Here is a 21,994-nt window from a genome sequence, read left to right as displayed (position 1 = left end):
ATTTTAAGCAAGGATGCATTCAATTGATCCAAAGTGAAAAGATTACACAAAACAATTTTACTTCATATAAAACACAATTTCATTCACAAGTGAGGCCAAAGCTATGATCATCAAAGCTATGACTGTAACATCATAGAATTATGTTAGAAAAAAAGGGTTCATTGAGGTTCTATATATGAAGCAAGCATTGGGTTCTTTACTCCATGAACTTATGCTAAAAAGGTTCTATAATGACAAGAAAGAACCCGTTTGGCACAAAGGTTCTTCATAGGCTATTATTTTTTCAATATTAGCTACATTATTCTGCAATATTTTGTAGTTGTAATGAAATTATTGTTTATTAAACTGTTGTAGTAACTTAATATTACATTTTAATCATGCTGATTTTTGGAGGGAAAAAAATGATATTGATTAACTACATAAAATGATATAAATATATACATTTTCTAATGCCAATATCTTGAATTTTGTGATCATTCACATGCATTCATAAATACATTTTAGGGTCTTGACGTTTGTCAATAATATGAAATATTTAATCCTGAAAATGACCAAACAAATTATAATGAATGAAACCAAAAGGTTCCGAACCTTTTTCCTGGTTACAAAGATTATTGAACCCTTAAAAAGGCTTCTGTATAGAACCTTTTAGGGGTTCCAAATACGTAGCGCTGATAGAACCTTTTAAGGTTTTTAGAACTTTTTCTTCTAAGAGTATACAGTCTCTTGAAGGCCTCACTGTTGTTCTTAGTGCCATTGTCCTACTGTATCTCCTTTTCATTCAAGTCTGACTCCATTTTGTTCATGATCCTCAAAGCTTCAGTATGACCTCTGACCTCTTCCTCCAGGCAAGCTTAAAGGAACTATTGTACTCTGATGTCGTTTCCTTTACAGATGCAAAAAAGGTTACTTTGAGCAGATAAAATGAGACATTCACATTAAGTGTATATTTTAAAGGGCTAGTTCACACAAACAATCTGTCATATACTCACGCTCATGTTGTTTTAAACCTGTATGAGTTTCTTTGTTCTGTTGAACACAAAAGTGATTTTGTGAAAATGATTGGTTTCTAGTCCCCATTGACTTCCATAGTAGGAAAAGCAAATACTAAGTCAATAGTTGATGAAGCTTTATGTTGAGGTCTTCCAAGTCTGTGCTTGTAATTTTCTAGATTGCATGTTCTCTTTGGATCTTCTTTACCAATGATAACAGCATCAATTATTGACCAGTGATTTACTGAACTAGATCTTTCTTTTCCTTCTGTGCCTCGGCAATGCTTTCATCCCATTGGTTAAGGTCTCCTGTGCTTTGCATCCAGGCCCTAGAGAGCCACAGCAGGTATTTTGGAGATTCATTTCAGATCATTATGTTTCTTTATTTTAATTTGTCAATCAATAACGTGTTCGCTTGATTTCACACATGGTAACAGATGTGAAGGGAATTTACAGCCATATTTTAGTGAAATCCTTGATTGCTTTAAACTGTTTTTCCTTCTCTGACTTTGCTAGAGTCGACTCCTATCCTTCCAAGTCCCTTCTCAGGTCCATTAGTTTGCGCTTTTGAGCACTTCAAGCATTGGCAGCGCTCTTCTCCTCCTTTCATTTTCTGGATACCTGTTCTTTCATGCTTCATCAGCGCTCCTCAGCTTGTGCAAGTGTATTTTGTTCCTGGATGCAAAAATGCTATTCATTAAAAATTAAAACCACACAGACAGTCATACTCTTTTCTTGGCATCACTGGTTTCTTTGGAAGTAGGGATACATTTTTAATCAAGTTTAATATTCTTTATTTTCAGCTTCTCTTTTTTGGCCTTTATCTTGTTCTCTTAGAGCCACTTTGAGCAAAGGTTTAACCTGAAAATAAAACACTGCAGTTAAAGTAGTTCACTTTTGAAAAAACTTTTGCTGATAATTTACTCACCCCCATGTCATCCAAGATGTCCATGTCTTTCTTTCTTCAGTCAAAAAGAAATTAAGGTTTCTGATGAAAACATTCCAGCATTTTTCTCCATATAATGGACTTCAGTGGGAACCAAACGGTTCAAGGTCCAAAAGACAGTTTCAGTGCAAACTGTTCAAAGGGCTTTAAACGATTCCAGACGATGAATAAGAGTCTTATCAAGCGAATCGATCGCTCATTTAATAAACAAATAAAAAAGTTTAAGTTTTATTAGCTCAAATGGTCGCCTATCTGTTCTGTGACGCACGTTTGTGACTCTCCTGTTCGAAATGAACGGATCTTTTCCCGAGTCATTTGGTTCATTCAGCGAACGAAACGAACGAATTGACTCGGAAAAAGCTTGAAAAAAGCTTGAAAAGCTTATAAAACTTAAACTTTGTTGTTGTTTTTTTTTTTAAATGAGCGATCATTTCACTTGATAAGACCCTTATTCATCATCTGGAATTGTTTAAAGTCCTTTGAACAGTTTGCACTGAAACTGTCTTTTGGACCTTGAACCGTTTGGTTCCCACTGAAGTGCATTAAAAATGCTGGGATGTTTTCATCAAAAACCTTAATTTCTTTTCGACTGAAGAAAGAATGACATGGATATCTTGGGTGACATGGGGGTGAGTGAATTATCAGCAAAAGTTTTTTTCAAAAGTGAAACAAATGACTTATTATTTTTTTCACAGTGAGCTGAAGGAATTTTCTAAATGAGGTCATATCTGAAATAGGGAGAGACGAAGGGTTAATAAGTAAAATGTAGCTACTGTTTAACAGGGACAACTGATTAACCTGAGGTCTGTTAGGAAAGCCTTTTTGGGAAATGCAGATTCCCTTTAGGATGCCGTTCCATGCCAGCTGCCAGGTGCAGAATTAAGGATGCATCTCAAACACCCAAACACTGAAATACTGAAGCCAAAACACACTGAAATAACAATAATCTGTGCTGCTTAATATTCCTCTCAATTTTAAAATATACAATTAGGAGAAGGGAGATTCAATGAATTATGAACAATTGCCATTTTGTGAATATCATTAATCATGTAATCAATGTAATCAAAAAAATAAGACATGTAAAAGAATAAAACACAAAACATGGATGTAATTGGTCTGATTGTTCATTTGTCATACTGCAGTGTGGTCATCATTCACCTCTCCTGCTGGGAGAGCCAAAGAATAGATCTTAAACAAGTGCATGTTTTGGGGGAATGTTCATGCATATTGTTATACATATAGGACACTAGTTCCTATAGAAAGCAGTCTCGAAGAAAGAGCTGTTTTTTGTTTTGTTTTTTGCCCCGTGCAGCTTCCTCTGCTTTGAAGGGCTGAGCCAAAAGAGGCAAGGATGACTGCAACAGGCCCACCACTGTTTCATTCAGTGGATCTTTGTTTTTGCACAGCCATCCTGCAATGCTGTGTCCCACCTGGGATGTGTAATCAACATAAGACCTTCTTTTTCTTTGACAATCTAGCAGCAACATAATACAGTATATTTTCCGGGATAATGCACCAGCTCAAAATGGGACATTTGTTCCATTCTTTTGGCTATAGGAAGTTGCCAGATTTGCAGAGCAGCTTTGAGGTGCTAAATAAGTGTACGGCAATAATCAGTCAACTCATAGCTCTCAAAGTTTTCATAAGCTTAGCAGTGGATTGACTTAAAATTCTCCTAGAATAAATATGACATTGTGATTCAGAAGAACTGCCTAGAAACTGACCTTGCAATCTTTACTTGTTGTTTCAGGACGTGATGGAAAAGAGTTGTTGTTCCTGGTGCTTTTGGCATTGGCTTTTAGAACAGGGAGAATAGAGGATATGATTCAGTCTAAAGTCTTGGCCTATAGAAGAGGGTGTGATGTTCCACAGAGGACATCACAACCATTTGCTTTCCTTGACATCTGAAGATGGCTTTCCTGCAGTTGCTGGCAAGACCTTTTTGGTGTTCTCGGTCTTGTGGCCACCAATTTCTCTACTATGTGATATTTTAAAGCTCATCACTGTTCTCCGCACAGAGCAGTGGTATCATTTCTAACACACAATGGCTGATTTAGAGGTATTTATTATTAATATTAATCTGATTTCATTCATTTCTGAGGCCATGTATAGTTGCACTGCATTCTTAACACCTAAAAATGTAAAAATCTTAATTTTTAGTCCAAATATCGTAACCTATACGTAAAATTGTGCTAAGTTTATTTTTCTTACACTCATTTGCAATTTTTTTTCTTTTTTTCAGTAAAAAAATACATTCTATTGATTAAAAAAGTGGATGTATTGCCCAACTGACTTGGAAAAATATATATATATATATATATGCCTTCTAAAAGCGGCCAAGAACTGCATTAAAAAAGAAGTCTTTGAAGTCATAATGTTAGCAAGAGTTTTATATATATATATATATAAAAAAACAAGTAATAAGCTTTCTATCCTGTTTTTGACCCTATATCTTTCAAACACTCCATTTGTGCCGCATTCAAGACTTGGAAGTAATGTAAAGTGTGATTGGTTAACAGTTTTTTCATATTTATCATATTTTTTATAATACATGAATTCCCCTTTAATATTAAGGTATATAAATAAAATACAAATAGTATGCATTCACCTATAAATACGCCTATAAAATCACCAAGCAGAACCATTTGACAATTTTGGAGGACTGAAGCAACATTTCTCTAAATGCAAACTGCATTGAAGAGTCATTTAATGAAAGGTGAACAAATTTTCAGTTTATTTTTGTATGATAATATCTTTTTTGAGTCTGTTAGTTTTCATTTGCATAACATATTATCCACTCACATAAAATAGACAGAAAATCCTAAAGGTATAAAAAGGTATTTTTTGACTCTCGAATGCTAATTGGTCACTCTATGACAACAGAGAGTCCAGCAGCCAATTTGCTTTCCAATTTCCACTGTATATGTAATATTCTAATAGCCTACTTTTTATTAGCATATTTCATTCCCACTTAAAGAATTCTTTGTCACTTTGATATTTGCACCCTCCACTCACAATGCCGAGGGGAAACCTCATGTGAATTTATTCAGTCACACACTTTCATTCAATTCCTTCTCACTTCATCAATTGTTCAGTCAGTTAGCAGATTTTTTCTTTTCTTTTAGTTTTAGAGGCTCTGGCTGTTTCAGTTGGCAAACAATCAAATCCTGCATTTCTCACATGTTACGACCAAGAGATGGCAGAAGTGAGCTACATCAACATCTCAATATATTGAGAAAATTAGGCCAAACGGGTTTTTACTCCATCTGTTCATATTGTATATTTGGGGTAGTTTCCAGCATATGTACCACATTCTAAAACATGTAATTTGTTGTGATTGTGAATGGTGTTAGACTTTTTCGATGGCTGTTGCTGTTCTCAGCTCATGTCTGGCATTTAATTAAGCCTGTGTTACCACTCTCTAAAATCCAAAGCAAGCAATGAATACATTTTTACTCAAATTAACTAATTGTCATTATTATTATTACCTTTGATGCAACAAATATGTTAAAAGGGGCAAACAATATATAAACACGTAGCCCTCAGACCGTATTCACTTTATAGCCCTTAATCCTGGACAAATGTGGGCACAGGTGGAGACTCAGGTGTGATCCTAATTTTTATTTGTTATAAATGTTATATCACTGTCTTCGATAAAAATTTTCTATCCATTTATGATGTTTTTTTTTTTTTCCATTTTGGGTGTATTTTTGAATTTATTTACTTAAAAAAGTACCATATTTTCTATGTAAATTATGCTTATTTTTATGTTTTATTTTTTTAAACTATATTAAAATATCATTCCAATAAGTTCTTAGAGCTAAAACCTAAAGATGAAGTGACTTTGCTGTCACCTGGTGTCTTATTTTGGCTTATTTTAGAATGCTCTAAAATTACAGTTTTTCCCATTCATTTCTATGGGTGCCCATTTTTGACCCAAATACAAGATTAAGGAGTTTTTTTTAACATTGTAGAATTGAGTAAAAAAATTGTGTTTGTTCAGGAGGCAAACTTAGGAAAAGTAGCCAAGTTTTGTACCGCTCAGATCAAGGGAAGTATTTTTTAAAAATAAATCAAAACTATTTTGCCCACATTTGTCCAGAATACGGTTTTAGGGTTAAGTTATTGAACCTTAAAGGGTTATTGCAGGTAGAACATTTTAGGGGTTCCCGAGATAATTTTATGGATGTAGTTTTAATTCATTCATTTAATAAAATATTGTATAATGTTATTATATTTTATGTAAATATAAAAGAAAATATTACTACTTAAGCATCTTGTAAACATACTTTACTACACTGTAAAAAAAAGTCACTGACTTAAAAAATCGCTGACAAGCTGACTTAAAAAATTAGTTGTATCTTGTTGGAAATTGCTTAACTTATTTTTATGAGTTAAAGCAATGTAAAACATTGTCATAAATTTTCATATAATCTTTTACTAAGTAAAATTTTAAATAAACCATCTGTAAAAAAATATTTTCAAGTTAATCATAACATTTTTTCTTTTGTCAAATCAACTTAAATAATTTATTTAGTTGAGATAACTTATTATTTTGAGTTTCTGATGATTAAATTAATCTCCTTCATTGTATTAACTCACTTTTTCCAGTTCAATCAACTTAAAAATTTGAAGGCAACCAGGTTACTTACTTTTTTAAGTTAAACCAACAATATTTTTTTTCATGAAGGGTTAATTCTTTACAATTGAATCACAATTTTTGCTTCTATATTAACCCATTGAACCTTTTCAAAGAGAGTTGTTAATCAATATCTTAGTTTTAATTGGCCCATATTACATTGGATTTTCAAAATGAGCAATATTAGGATCAATATATCTGCATGAGCAGATGAGCTCCAATGTCTCAAGCCATAATTACATGACGGACTAAAGAATTGATCAATACATTGGAATGTTTCCTTTTATTTAATTGTGCATCATTAAACCACATTGCATTCCACACAAAGAACCGATTAATTGCATTAGTATTTGTTTCCATTTTAAAGAGTCTTAAGATCAAATACATTTCATTCTAATGCCAAGAGCACAATGCCTTTCTTCTCATTAAAGTGGTGACGGATTGAAAAGGGCCCGTGTGTGGCCTGCCTCCCTCATTAGCCTGCTGTTTATGTGTGGATTGGCTTTTCTTCTGCACAACACTATTAAATGGCTCTATTGTTTCCAGTTGCTAAAGTCCTCGAATCCTGTCCTTTCCCCAACTGCTCAGACCAACCTTATTTGCTACCACATGACAGCTATCAAGCAACAATAGGAATCATGCAAATTTAATGTAAACCACCATCTGATTAGCCTATTTATTACAAGCGACAACAACAACAACAACAACAACAACAACAACATCTATCTATCTATCTATCTATCTATCTATCTATCTATCTATCTATCTATCTATCTATCTATCTATCTATCTATCTATCTATCTATCTATCTATCTATCTATCTATCTATCTATCTATTAAAATATATAAATAACTACAAACTTAATTTTATTAATGAATGATATCAACAAACGTATTTTTTTTAATAAAGTAATTCCGCTTTGGACAACATCAAAACGAACAAGACTAATATCCTTTCACATCCCACAATGTAGCCTACTGCCAGAGCCAGAAGGAAAAGCGCGCGCGCACGCCCAAGCGCGAGGACGTGCACGTTCCGCTGTACTAACGTGATGTCAGAACGCCGTTGAGCTCAAAAAAATGTTAGCCTGTGTTGTTAAGTCTGAAAGCTACAGGGGATTTGCCAGACGGAAATAATACCGTTTTATCGCCTAGAAACACATGCACAACCCACATATTAGCGTAGCGCGTTTTTATACGTTTTTATATCCGCTCGAAGCCGGCGTCTTGGGTTTATCCTGAGAGAAAGTTCGTCGGTTATTTTGTGGGAGTGATGTCGAATCCTGGGACTCGAAGGAACGGGTCAAGCATCAAAATCCGACTGACAGGTAAACCGACTACAAATAAGCTCCTTTATTGTTTTCATTTCATCTTTACGGAGTTAATGATCATTTCATATTTCTAGTTAGGTTATTATCGCTGTGTGTTTGTCGCTCATGTGTGTGTGGAAGGCTAAACGACCGACTCCTGCTAGCTTCTGCTGGGGCGAGTTGCAGCAGTCTGGCACTTCATGCTAAACGCATGCTAAGACGATAAGCAGTTCTTTATTTCATCTACATCTCTATAAACGGCACAATCGTCCGTGGACATGCTTTATTTCCACTTATGTTAACGTTATCAGCCGAAAGCAGCTCCCCGTGGATGGTTTGTTAGGCTGGATTAGTCATAAATCAGCTGAGTATTAACCGGATGAAGGAAGCAGAGGCAGCTGTTTTCTCGGTTCCCCTCATCTGGATGTCTGCGTCCGTTATATATTAAGATTGACCATCATGTGTGGCAGACTGTTCGTTAATATTTTGTGTTGTGTCTTGCTTATTATATTTGCAAACTGAACCAAGTTAACAAAGGGTTACAGTGCCTGATCTTTATATGCTTGTATAGCCTACCGTTTCACAATCCACTAATAGGTTTTTTTTTGGGAAGGATTTTTTCCTCCTACTCTTTTGAAATCACTCCTTGCTTGGAAATGAACAGGATATGATTGATGCATACTGATCTCTATGATATCATCACACACATAGTGGCAGTGCCCTGAAGGATTGGATTTACAATTGCCTCTGTAAACCAAATCAACTGTTGACATATCAGTGTCTTTTAAAGTGTCTGGAACAGAAAGATTTGTATGACTGCAAAAGTACATGGCTGTGTACTTTCTATCACATTATAGACTCAGCAGGGACAAGGATAGAGGATACTCATATTTTTCTTTTTTTATATCTTTGGACACACTTTACAATACTGTCCCATTAGTTTATGCAATTGTTACTGTATTGTTTATCAGTATTGCTTCATGTTATTTAACAATTTCCAATCGGTTAATGTTAGCTCAAGTCCATTATAAAATATCAACAGATATGGATTTAGATTTTAATGGTGTATTATTAAATGCTGAAATGAAATCAACATTTATCTACGATTAATACATACTTTATGTATTCTTCTTAATGTGGTAAGCAGTGTTACTGCTTTTTCCATTTGACGTATGCCACGAGAACAAGTGGATTAGCCTACATCTGCATGTTGTCATTTAAACGTGAGAACATTCGAATTTTAGTTTGACAAAGTTTTTCATCGCACATGACCCCATTTTTATCTGACAGAACTATTTTGACATCAAACATACAATGAGCTACTTTGATGGAGGCGATGATGACACCATATGAAGGCATTGTTCCCGCACAAACAAGATAGCTCTGAATGAGCTGCTCTTTATTTTACCCAGATGTGTTTGTGCCTCACAACATCTCCTCTGTGACCACTTGAGAGTTTGTTTGTGGAAGAGATGTCCACAGCAGAGGTGGAGAGCTTTGGGGCTGCAGACAAACCCAGCGCCTCCAGCTGTGCTGCTCTCCCCCCTGGGCCCATGAAAGGAATTCTAATTGGACAAGGAATGTCTGTCTCATGAAACAATGAGTGTTGAATCTCTTCAATGGCTGCTTCACTGTTTAGTCTCGCAGGGCGTTTAAGTCCAGAGGATTTGGGTATAAAAAGCTTGCAAGATTGATTTGTATCTGATAGTATCAGTCGATTCAGCAGCGCTCCCTTTTAGGCGTTTGGGTGAGAGAACATTATTTTTCAGTTTTATTCCGAGCAAAATAATGTTTGTGTTTGCTGGTATGTTTTCAGTTGTTTCAACTGATATCGTTTAGTTTGTGTAAATGAGAAAGAACTTCATCTAATCTTGTTTCTAGGCTAACTAAACATTTACGGAATTGTAATAAATTTAAAGAATTAGTTCACCCAAAAATGAAAATTCTGTCAATATTTACTCACCCTCGTTCATCTTCGGAACACAAATTAAGATATTTTTGATGAAATCTGAGAGCTGGATCACTCCTGCATACTAGTCCATAGACTTCTTGAGGGATTGAAACTTTCCGGCCTCGAAAGTTATTAAAGACATCCTTAAAATAGTATAAGTGACTACAGTGGCTCAATCTTAACTTTATCAAATGACGAGAACACTTTTTGTGAGCAAAAATAACGACTTTTTTTATAACTATTCATTTACTTCTCTCTCTGCCTTGAGTCAGGTTGCTAGTTTAATAGCGTAAGCTTCTGTTATTGTACGTCACACGCATCACACACATGACCAGCGTTGGCCAATAGTGAGTCTACATGTGACGTAGCTCTACACTATCACTCTACGTTAACTGACTAGAGGTCCATAGAGAAGGAAGTGAATAGTTGAAATAAAGTCGTTATTTTTGTTTGTTTTTGCGCACAAAAAGTGTTCTCGTCACTTGATAAAGTTAAGATTGAGCCACTGTAGTCACAAGACTATTTTAACGATGTCTTTAATAACTTTTCGAGACTGGCAAGTTTCAATCCCTCAAGAAGCCTATGGACAGGAGTGATCCAGCTCTCAGATTTCATCAAAAATATCTTAATATGTGTTCTGAAGATGAACGAAGGTTTTACGAGGTTGGAACAGAATTGTCATTTTTGGGTGAACTAACCCTTTCATGATTCTGCTTTGATTCTTTGAATGATTCTAGTTCTTCAACCATTTCTTTAAAGGGATTTCATTTATATGTATTCGTGTTGTTCCAACCCTTGACTTTCTTTCATCTGTGGAATATAAAAGATATTTTGTGAAATGTCAATGGGATCCAGTGTAGTTTGGTTCTCATTATAGAAAGTCACACATGTAGAAAGTTTGAAACGACATGAAAATGATAAATTATTTACTCACCATTGTTTTTGGGTGGACTATCCCTTTATTAATTGTGTTAGTACTTTTTGTATATTTCATTTTGTGTGTGTCCCCGTTAAAGCACAAGAACATGCAGTAGATAAATCAATGTGCTGTTGGAGAACTGTAGAGTTCCTTTCACCACCTCTTGTGCTGGAATGGTTTAAACTTGCTTGAATGTGTAAATTGGCAAGACAAAACAAGTGAAAATGATTCATTTTCACTTTATAATAGTTGAACTTTGCAATTAATCCAATAATCACACTAGTGCCAAACCTTGGGGCCTGGTCCGTATGGATCACACAGATCAACTATGATCCATTTAACAGTGTGTAAGTATTTCAGATGAGAAGGAACAGATATTGGTGAATACATGTAATGCTATTCTTGCAATTAGTGCTTTTTTTAATCAATATTCACAGCATCTTTACTGGTGGCACATATTGGTGGAGTCCTTCCAAATTGGCCCCAACTTCAGGCTATATTGGAAAACTAAAACCAAGAGAAAAGAAAAACAAACAAAATTGTGGTAACATATTAACACACAGCTCATGTATGTTTAACTTCATAAAGGCTTATGCACGACCAGTTAGTACAACATAATAGTGACAGTTCTTTCAGTGTGATATATGGTACATGAGTCAGATTATTAGACAAAAGAACTGGTTTTTGTACTTAAGCCCATGTGCTAGCCTAAAACAGTGATCTTCTGTCAATAATAGTTAAAAAATGTAAGCAGTGTAAAAGCTTGATGCCATCTGACAAGTGTTAGAAGTCTAGAAAGCTTTGACGTCAGTATGCTTTTTGTAACTTTATCAGCAATGGCTCATAGACATTAAGCCATTTTACCTGAGGAAGATAATGCAGTGATCAGATACTTGAAAAAAAGAAAAGATTGAAGATTACTTTTTTTTTTTATCCTCCTCGCTGGCACATTTTTCAATACATTGAAATATATAACGTTATTATGACATACAGGAAATTCTATTATTTTTTTAATTGTGTGTCAATTTCTGCATCTGTTAATTGTAGTTTTGCATTTAAGTTTCTATTTGTTACTTTCGTTCTTTCAGTCTATTAGAATGTCCATCTTTCGTTGGGTGCATGACATGTCATGTTCTCGCAACAGGAAGTGAGATGTGGCTTCCGAGATATCTTCTTTTAGCGATCGACTGATAGTGGAAGGTTTTTTATAGAATTTTATGCACAGTAATATTTTGTGTTTTGTTCAGTAATTGTTCAGTCTTGTTGTGTCACAGTGAATAGTCTGAACAAAGACATTTGTTGTAGCCTCATTATTATATCTTTCAGAAATTGCATTAGGGGGTAAATAAGGGGCAGAAATCTGTAAATATTTGTGTTATCATTGAAGCATGCACTTTCTGTTTATTATTATTTTTTGGGCTTGCTCAGAATTTATAACCTTCATCATGGTTACAGAGTAATCAGGGAGAAAGGCAAGTTTCTTATTTTCTCAGTTGTTTCCTCATAACTTAGAAAGGTCTTTGCAGATAATGTCCTGAGAAAGTACTTGGCTTCACATGTTTTCTACTGTTTCACCCTGAAGGTATTGTGGAATAGTTGGGTTGTTTGGTTTTTATTGTTGTGTTAATAAGGCAGTCTGAATGCAACTGTAAAAAATGCTAAACATTACACAGGGTCCTTGATTTGTATTCTGCCTCTATTATAACTTCTTTCACTGCTGCTGCTACTTTTAAACACACTCACACACACACAGAGATTTACACTTTGAGGCCATGGGCATTCAGGCTTCAAAAAATGTTTGCTTACTGCAAAACATCTGTGTTTAACTTGTGGTGTTTGTGAGACTCTCTTGTATACTTCCAGAAACTGTACAGCTACCAGGTGATTTGGCAAAGCTGTTCCTTAAAGCCTCTATAGATTAAAGGATGTGTTGGTGCTTATACAATTAGTATTTCTTTAACCAGACCCCATTTGTGTTGTTCAAGTAGATCAAAATACATAGTTGAATAGGCTAGCTACACTCTAAAAAATGCTGGGTTGTTTCAATCCAGATTTGGGTCAAATATGGACAAACCCAAATGTTGGGTTAAAAATGTAATAAAAAAAATGTACAGTTGAAAGTTTAGGTTGGGTTAAAATTTTAAATTACATTTTTAACCCAACATTTGGGTTTGTCCATATTTGACCCAAATTTTTTGACCCATATTTGACCCAGCATTGTTTAGAGTGTAATAGTCATTATTAAATGCTAGATCTTTTTTTAAGTCTTGTTTTAAACCAGTGGTTCTCAACTTTGGTCCACAACTTTTTTTGTGTGTGCCTAATTCAGCTGTTTTTATATGTTCTAAATCTGATATATAATATATCTATATCTAATAAGCCTAAAGATTTAGGTTTATGTCACAATTTTTCTTCAATCATTTGTCCAAACAATGTATTATTCTGATGCTACATTTTTGAAATGTCAGTACATTATGCAGTGAGAAGAAATGAAAACAAAAGAGCATAAATAAACACAAACAGAAACACCAGAAGTGCAAATTTAGCATTGTGTGCATGATATGAATGAGAATATATTATCTGATTACCAAAATGCAGGGTAAATCTGGTATAAGCGAGCATAGTGGGAAAAGCAAAGGTCTGTCTTAGTTTGTTAATGGGCTGCATTGTGATGTTTTGGCATTTGAATTAACATATTTCTAACGGTGCTTCTTGGCAGGTCATTAATGTAAGCACAGTCATTTATGTCTAGTTAGTGAATATAAACAGATGGCACAAAAATGGGAACTGTGTGCATTTAGTCCTGCTGTGTAAATGCAGCCATGTTTGCCTGTTATGTTGGCTTGATGTGCTGATTTTAGAGTAGACACTATAAATCATTAATGAAACATCCCATGTGTACCGGCCTCTCCATAATCGTTTGTCCAATAGTGTTTTTTTTTTCTTTGTTTGTGTTCTGCTCTGTGTATGAAGTAGCTGTATGGCATGGCATGGCCAGGCTTCAGGCACAAGAATCAGCGTGAAAAGTGGCTTTCTGCCCTTTGTGCCTGTGCTAGAACCAGAGGGCTGGACATTGGGGAATCCTGCTTATTCATTAAGAAGCTCTTGCAGCGGTGTCTGCTGCTGTTATCGTTTTTGTGTCACGTGGTGTCGGCTTGCCTGTTTCCTCTCTCTACTCCCCAGTTCCTTATCTTTTTCTCTCCCCCCGCACACTTGCACGTGAGTGTTTCATGTTCACGGTTGTGTCGGTATGTGCTGCATGTGGCTTCTCAGACATTCCTGTGCATGATATTGATGTGAAGTCCAGCTGGGGGTTTGTAGGGGATGCTGTTTATTCTGACCGTTTGCAGCACTGTAAACTGACACTATTGATCAGAGCCAGGCCGTCACCCATCCTGTGTAAATAAGTGCCTGAAAGCACTGGGAATGAAAGCAAATGAAAGTTTTTATGCAGAGGAAATGTGCTTGAGCTTGTCTTTGTTTGCTTTTAGAGATTATCTGCTAGTATTCCTCCCCTGTAAGTGAAACTTGCTGCACTAGAAATGGGCATTTTCATACCATGTCATTTGTCATAATTATTGTAAACTTTTTAACTATTGAATTTATTAGCAAAAATCTAGATGATGCACAAGTTGTTAAAATATTGCATTTTTCTTGATTCAATCACCCATAAGATCTCATTCCTAAATGACAACGATTTGTCTGCGTCTATTGAACCTTTACAATATCACACTGGAATATTTAAATCTGCATTGGTACTGTTTACAAACATCTTTTTAACCACACAGTATCAGTATTTCAGTACTGGTATAGAAGTTTATAGTTCAGATATAAACTCTGATGTCTCCGAAAACAATCAAAATAGAGCAAATCACCTTTTGAAAGACAATCGTCATTTGAAACATCTATACCAGTGATTACTAAAGACAAGTGACTGTGTTAAATAATGTCATTGTACATTTTACAATTTGTCATTGAATCATTCAAGAGTTTTGTTCAAAAATGCTGATTCATCCAGTAATGAAACAAGTGAAATATTTATGAGTGAGTCATTGAATAATTTATTCAAAATGTGTTTTTGTTTTTAATAATTAATTCAGATTAATTAAGCATTTTAGATAGACTGCAGCCATTAACATTTAGTCAAAACCTCTGGTAAATTACATGTTATTTTGTTTTGTTGTCTGTTCAGAATCATGGTAGAATCGTGATCTCTGTTTAAAACAAAAAGAATCGTGACACCTAGGAGAGGCTTGGGGAGCTTTAGTTCCAAAAAGGTTGAGAACCTCTGCAATAAGGGGGAAAAAACTTGGATATCATTCACATCTAAGTCTTATTGCACAACATTTTATTGTAGCTGATTACCACGAACAAAAATCAACAGGTTCTAAAGTACAATTACACAAATAACTTTTGACTAGGCTATGCTTCAAAAATACCATAGCAAAAACAACTAAAGAGAAGGAAACACTCAGTAATTAAAAAAGTATAAAGAAAGAATTTAGTAAGAATTTAGTAATTACTAGGGTTGGGTATCGTTTGAATTTGAACGATTCTGATTCCGATTCCTTCTTTCGATTCCGGTTCCTAACGATTCTCGATTCCGATTCTTTTAAGAGGCAGGGTCAAAAAAGTTTAGCCAACCATGATAACCAACAGTGTTTCTGAAGGAAATACTCCTTCTTTCACAAATATTCCTTTTGTCACAAATTTTGCATTTTGCCGAGATTTCGTTATTTTTTAGAAAAGTGAAGCCACACTTTGGACCGCTGACGTAAGCTACTCATGTTCGACTCGCGCGGTTATACCAACACTTCCGGTAGACGCTTCTTCATTGGTGTTGTTCAGCGGTTTCTTCTTCAGCTCGGCGGACTGTGAATATCGAAACTAGGAATCGAAATTTGAACTTTTGAACGATTCCGGGAAAAACGTAAAGTTAGTCCCGGTTCCAATCGATACTCGATTCTCGATACCCAACCCTAGTAATTACACAAATAAATACAACTGAAATCGTATAGCCTACGATTGAAATAAATACTGTTTTAAGATGTTCAGGTATTCAGGTACAAAAACTGTAATCAAATCTGAAATAAAGTTACAGTTAGCACTGCTTAACATTTTCTTCATTGACTTTCTGGGCCGTCAAGTTTCGATCCCTTAGGCAGTAATTAATGACTTAATTTTCATTTTTGGGTGAACTAAAAAAAATATGTGCTGTTCATTCGCCGTTCACGCATGCGGTGTGAAATGACTGTAATGCTGACCAACGCTGACAACATTCATGGTAAATACCCTTACATTACAAATATAACGTTACATGACTTGACTTCAAAGACAGACGCAGGTAATCGCACGTGCTCAGTCGATCTCATTCACTTTACTTTACAGCTTTGCGGTGCCCCCTCCCCACCCCCTCATTCACAGCCTCTTTAGGCTTAAATTCAAGTCCACAAAGCCTCTGTACAAATCACCATGATAAATAGTCTTGTTATTATAAACTTATTTAACATTCAATACACATGGTACGAAGGGTGTAGCCTTATGAAAACGAGAAAACGCAAATATTGCGGTTGCTGCGGTTACTTGTATTATTCTGCGGTTGGCCTGTCAGTAGCGCGGTACTGCAATGTTGTGGTTATCGCGAAAGCCCTAGTGACAGTTATTCAAAAGGAAAGTGGGTGTGTTACAGTTATTCAAAAGGAAAAAAACAACCATACACGTACAGTGGAGAAAATGTCAGATACAGAGGCTGTTATCTCTAATCTTTGTCCCCCGATGAAAAAGAAGTTTAAATTTGCAGTATGAAAATAATTTGCATATAGAAAAAAACGAACATGTGGTTGTCCTCAAAGATCGATATCCAGCTTGCAAAAAAATGTGGCTGCAAAAGGAGAAAACGCATTATACATGAGCACCATCCCTCCGTGCAGATAAAGGAAAGTCCCGTTTATAACTTAAGGCCGTATGATTTCCGTGATGCAAAGGTAATCCCAATATCCAGTCATGAAAACAGAACTTTCGGTCAAAACGCACAAATTGATAGATTGATGGAAAAAGTCGAGCTGCACAATTAATCAAATCGCGATATGGTCTGTGAATATTACAGTTAGGGCTGCACCATTTGGGGAAAAAAAATCGACTTGCGATTTATGGTTAAATTTGTGATTTTTTTTTTTTTTTTTTTTTAAGTGAAATTTATTCATTTTTATCAGCACATTTCAATCGTCCTGGCTCTCTCCCCTACTTATTAAAATAATAATAACTAATACAATTTGTTTAAAGATTATTTAATGAATATAATCTTCTGTCCGTGTTTTAATTTAGTAAATCTCTATTGTGCAGCACTTTGCCAAAAAAGATGGATAAAAGCTGTTAAATTTTCCTTTTCCTAAAAATTTTAATAAATTAATGATAAAAACAAGGTGTTAATATAATTCATAATCAATTAGTAAATTTAATTAATAAGACTTTTTATTATTGAATTATTTGATTTATTAAATTTGGATTAAACAAAACAAACAAATGGTTACAAAAACCTGTTTAATTATTTGACAGTCAATACTGACAGTTTCTGTGAGAAACCCTAAAACAGTGATATTTCCTGAGACCGTTATCATACTGTGAAAATCTCATACCCTCACAACCCTACTCTCAAATATAAGCCACATGTTCCAAGTGCTGAATGGCTTACTTTTGTGGGACATAAATTTGTCAACATTTATTTGATAATATTGTAAAATATGATTACAGTTTAAATAACTGCCACTGTCCCAAACATAAATGCTATAGTGGTTTGAGTGTTGAACTGTGAACTGTTGAACCACTGTTCTGAACCAGGGCTCCAGACTAACTTTTTTTACTAGGAGCGCTGTTGCCCCTAACTGAAAATTTTAGGAGCGCAAGCTGAAAATTTAGGGGCACACCTTAAATCAGCTTGCAATGCAATTATTCAAATTTCCCCCAAAATAACTGTAATACTGACAAATTCTTTAATAATAAATAGACCTAACATTATGATATGCTGTTTTGTTTTAAGTTCACAGGGTTTCAGACTCAAAGTTGAGGGCAGCATCACCTCAAATGAGAACTCACAGCGAGTTCTACAAAAAAAAAAATCTGGTAGCACTGCTGAAAATAAATCACTAAGCTTAATTTAGGGTGTAGATGAAATTAACTTTAGTTATTATCATTTATAATGTCTTAATATTAATTAATAAAAGTAGTGAAAATATGTATATGGAGTGAAAATAGCCAATAAACATCCTACTGTTTACAATGGTATTATTATTTTTTTAAGTGTTTAAATAAGAGTTTTGCAACATCTCAAATTTTTTCTTTTTAGGACAATTTTTAAAGGATGAACAAAAAATGTGTTGGTAATCACATTAAAAATACAAAAAAATAAAACATTTATATATGATATTATTGAAGTGCTGGGAAAAGATGTGTAGGCTACTTGTAAGCATTTGATTTTCTTACACATTATCATATTTATGGTTAGAGTTAACTTACTACATTAGCCTAAATCCATGGTTCTGTTAGGCTGATTTGTGGACTGAAAGCCTTCTATAAGTGTTTCTCCTGATTTCCACGTCAGCGCTGTTTGATCTGATATGGTTTATAACAGAACTCTGCGCCGAATCGGAGTGTTTCTCACTGGATCTCGTGGTGTTGATGTTATTAATTCTGAGGCGAATTCAATGGATTTCTTCACTGGATCTCCTATTAACAGTGTTGCGTGAGCGAGATCGGCCCGCGACTGGCAAGTTCGGGGCTTTATTTTACCGTCAATGGTTCGGATCGCTGCTGCTGCTCCACGGTCCTATGAGTGGCGTATTTTCGTTCCACTTTCATTTTGTTTGCATTCGCTGCTAGGTAACGACTAACAAATCGATAGATCGCTGATTGCTCAGACGCACATCAGGATGTGATATTTGTCTCCGTCTCCTTCCCACAGACGTTTAATCGCGCTATTCTTGTCACGGATTCATTGACGCGCCCCTTCCACGCTTTACCATGCGTTTAACGTGCGGCAAATTTACTAGTCGCACATGTGCGACTGGATGTAAAATTCAGTCGCACACTCTCAAATTTTGGTCGCAAAATGCGACCATTTGGTCGCAGTCTGGAGCCCTGTGAACTCAAGGTTTTTTGTTATGTATTTGTGATGTTTATGCACTTGAAGTCACACGTTTAACCTTGTCTGTTACGATAGTCTTGCCCTTATGTAAAACACTACACCTTGAACTGAAGAGTCATGAAGGTGAGAATAATTAGTGTGAGACTTTGTATTATGGTCACTCGGTCTGGCAACCAAATCTTTTGACCTCTATTATGTGATCTTTATTACTGGGTTAATTGTTAACTTAAGCAATAACTGCAGTATTTCAAGTAAGTTTATTTTTTGCTCACTCCTTTCAAGACAAGTGTGAGTTAAGATTAGAGATGTGCATAATCCACATCTTCATAATAGATTAGTCAGTGGTTTATCTTAATGACTAATTTGTTTATGATCAAATACACAAGACACGATGATAACTTGACGCAATGTCTTGCATTGATGTTGTATAATGATGATACTAATGTTATTTGAATAATAGTAATCATTTTATAAATAATAGCCTAAGTTATACAAATAATAATGTCATGACACATGTTGCTTTGGCTGTGGAGGTGAGGTTTTAAAGAGGATGATTTATCAACAAAAAATTGTGATAAATGTGTGTGCGATTTATCAACAAAAAATTTTGATAATGTTGATAATGATTAGACAATATTTTGCAAAGTGTTTTGTGCCGGTACCTTGACTGAATTAGGCCTGTTGTGGACGTCTGACTCAAATGTTTTTTGTTGTTTTTTTCTTAAGGGGTGATATTTGCCATCTTAAATGGATTTCCAGGGAATTTTACTTGAAATGCTAATTTTAACCTTGTCAAATTGTTCCTTGTCATTTGTACATTTAATCAAATTTAATTAAACAAGAAGACACTAGGATTTCATCAATCAAATAAAAACAACATTAAAAAATACTTCTTTAAACCAAAAATTGCAATATCATTTCAGATAATTAATTACATGTTACACTATACACCCTTTTAATGATGGAGTCTCTAAATTCATCCCCTTTAAAACCCAGACCCTAAAAAAATAATAAAGAAAACTATATAAACCAGCCAAGCTCATTCATTCACAAACCGTTCCTGACCCATTCGTAGACCTTCTAAGCTCAAAGAAATAGACGTTGCAGTATATATTTTATCACAGCTAGCTAGTAAGGATGGAAAGATTTGCAAGAAATGCAAACCTCTAAGCTGTCAGATGTTTTATGTCCTGACAAAATAACCTTATCTTTTCAAATATAGAGTTGTGCAGCCTGTTGCCCGGCTAAAAATGTGTGACATGGTAGGTCTCTGTGTCCATGTGTGCGAGACTGCATTGTGGTCAACTGCAGACAGTGCTGTGCAATACAGTGCAGTAAGTCTGTGGGGCCTCCAGACAGGATGAAGAGCTCATATGGTGGTTTTAGCCTCCCTCAGCAGCCTGGCCGGCTCCCACGCGCCTTTTCTGGATTTAGGTTACTGAACAGCACCCAGGGGTCACACAGCCACCTCCCCCAGGTTACTGCCGGACACACATATTGCAGTAGGACACAATCTTTCAGCTGTTATAAACATGAATCACTAAATGCAGGGATTATTTTAGCCCGTCAGTCTTTAAGACTATACTTTTCAGTTTAATGTTTCTCACGCTCAGATGCGGTGAATAAGTAGGCCAGTGCGATATTAGGGGTTTTTTTCTTTGGTAGGAGAAATCCTCTCAGCTCTTGTCTTTGTGCGGGGCAGATGCTTGAAAGACAATTGACCAAGGGCTGACAAAAATACCCTGTTTCTTTTCAACCTTGCTTTTCCACCAAAGCATTTTGAGAGCTGGTTCGGACCTGGTGCCTGCGCGCGAACCAGTTCTTTGTGTTTCGACAGCCAAAGAACCGGTCCTCGGCCTGGAAAACTGGTTCCAACGCGGCACCAACTCTTTGCTGGTCTAGAACTGTTATTTTACCACGTCATGCTTACGCTGGGGGCTGGGGTGGGTTTAGTTGTGTTCAAAACATGTTTTCTGACCATCGCAAAGCCAGGAGAAACATTTGTAGAAACATGATGGAGTCCGCCTTTGTTATTGTTATGCTTGCTGTTGGCACAAGCGTTTCTATTTTTATTTTATTTTTTAAACATTATAAGCAAAGAAGAAAACAGTCACAATATAGAATAAATAAATGGAAAGACAAAAAAAGACACAAGATGGGGTACGTAACTAATCAGAAAATATTACATATCAAAAGAAAAGATTAAACAACTTACATATTTCAGTTGTTTTAAAGCGTTCTTGGTACACAAGTTAGAGATAATCCCAAAGTAATGTTGTACTTGCAAGCGTTTCTAGCTAAGAAGTATGGCGACGAAACAACAACGTCGTTCCCTGGGCGCTCTTGTCAAAAGAAAAACAAACAGGTTCCACAAGTTGAACCAACTCCGAACCAACTTTGTACCAGCACCAGTTCCAAACCAGTTCTTCTTTGGTGGAAAAGGGGTATGTGTGAGTTGAGTGCACTGGAACCAATTAGCTTTCTCATTGCAGACCAGACCTGGTTTGAAGATGGTTTGAAAGCACAATAATCCTCATTGCGTGTTGTTTTTGAATACTTCTGGTGTCAGACAAGCTGTCAATTGCACAGACAGGCGTACATCTGTCGGCATTGTTGCCATAAGGTTGCAGTCTCTTTGGTGTTGGCTCAGTGCTATGATTAATGCACCACACACAAGATTCAGGATGTGCTCCTCCTCCAGTCACTCCTGACTTAATGCATTTCTCTCATTCCTCAGTTTTTTGCTTTAAACCACTCATTCCTCCAAGGTATGACTCCAGTTTCCCTTCCTTTCTGTGACTCAGTGATGGGATAGTCTGTCCGCCTGTCCCCAACTTTGTGCTTTTCCCAGTGGAGCTTGGCGGATCCAATGTGGAAGTCAGAGTGGCTGACCTACTGTATTTTTGCCCAAGGATATGCCTTGTCCCCTAATGCACATGAGGAGGTTTAGCATTCCAGTTTACCCTCTTGGCTGACAACTCAAGTGGATGGGGATATATTTTTAAAGGCCTCTGACATTCTGATCGACCCTAACAAAATGGCTTCCCACAGTTTAATCTTCAGCACAGAGCAAGGATTTGGCAGTGGAAAGTGGGA

General features: G+C 35.8%; 1 protein-coding gene across 3 annotated transcripts in view; it reads left to right on the top strand.

The window, feature by feature from the left end:
* Positions 1 to 7,649: 7,649 nt before the first annotated feature.
* The window catches only part of smurf1 (SMAD specific E3 ubiquitin protein ligase 1), a 42,467-nt gene continuing 28,122 nt past the window's right edge, over positions 7,650 to 21,994 (top strand). For 2 of the 3 annotated variants that reach the window (XM_039686282.2, XM_039686281.2), the window contains exon 1: positions 7,837 to 7,906. In XM_039686282.2, the coding sequence (XP_039542216.1) occupies positions 7,852 to 7,906 (55 nt within the window). In that variant the 5' untranslated portion in view covers positions 7,837 to 7,851. Of the gene's footprint in view, positions 7,907 to 21,994 lie in introns of all 3 variants that reach the window. The other variant, XM_039686279.2, reaches the window with a different exon arrangement.

Source organism: Pimephales promelas, chromosome 3, assembly GCF_988280905.1.
Source record: "Pimephales promelas chromosome 3, fPimPro1.hap1.1, whole genome shotgun sequence".
NCBI classification, from domain to species: Eukaryota; Metazoa; Chordata; class Actinopteri; order Cypriniformes; family Leuciscidae; genus Pimephales; species Pimephales promelas.
Note: the sequence above shows the minus strand (reverse complement) of the source record. Positions and strands in the feature narration are given on the sequence as shown.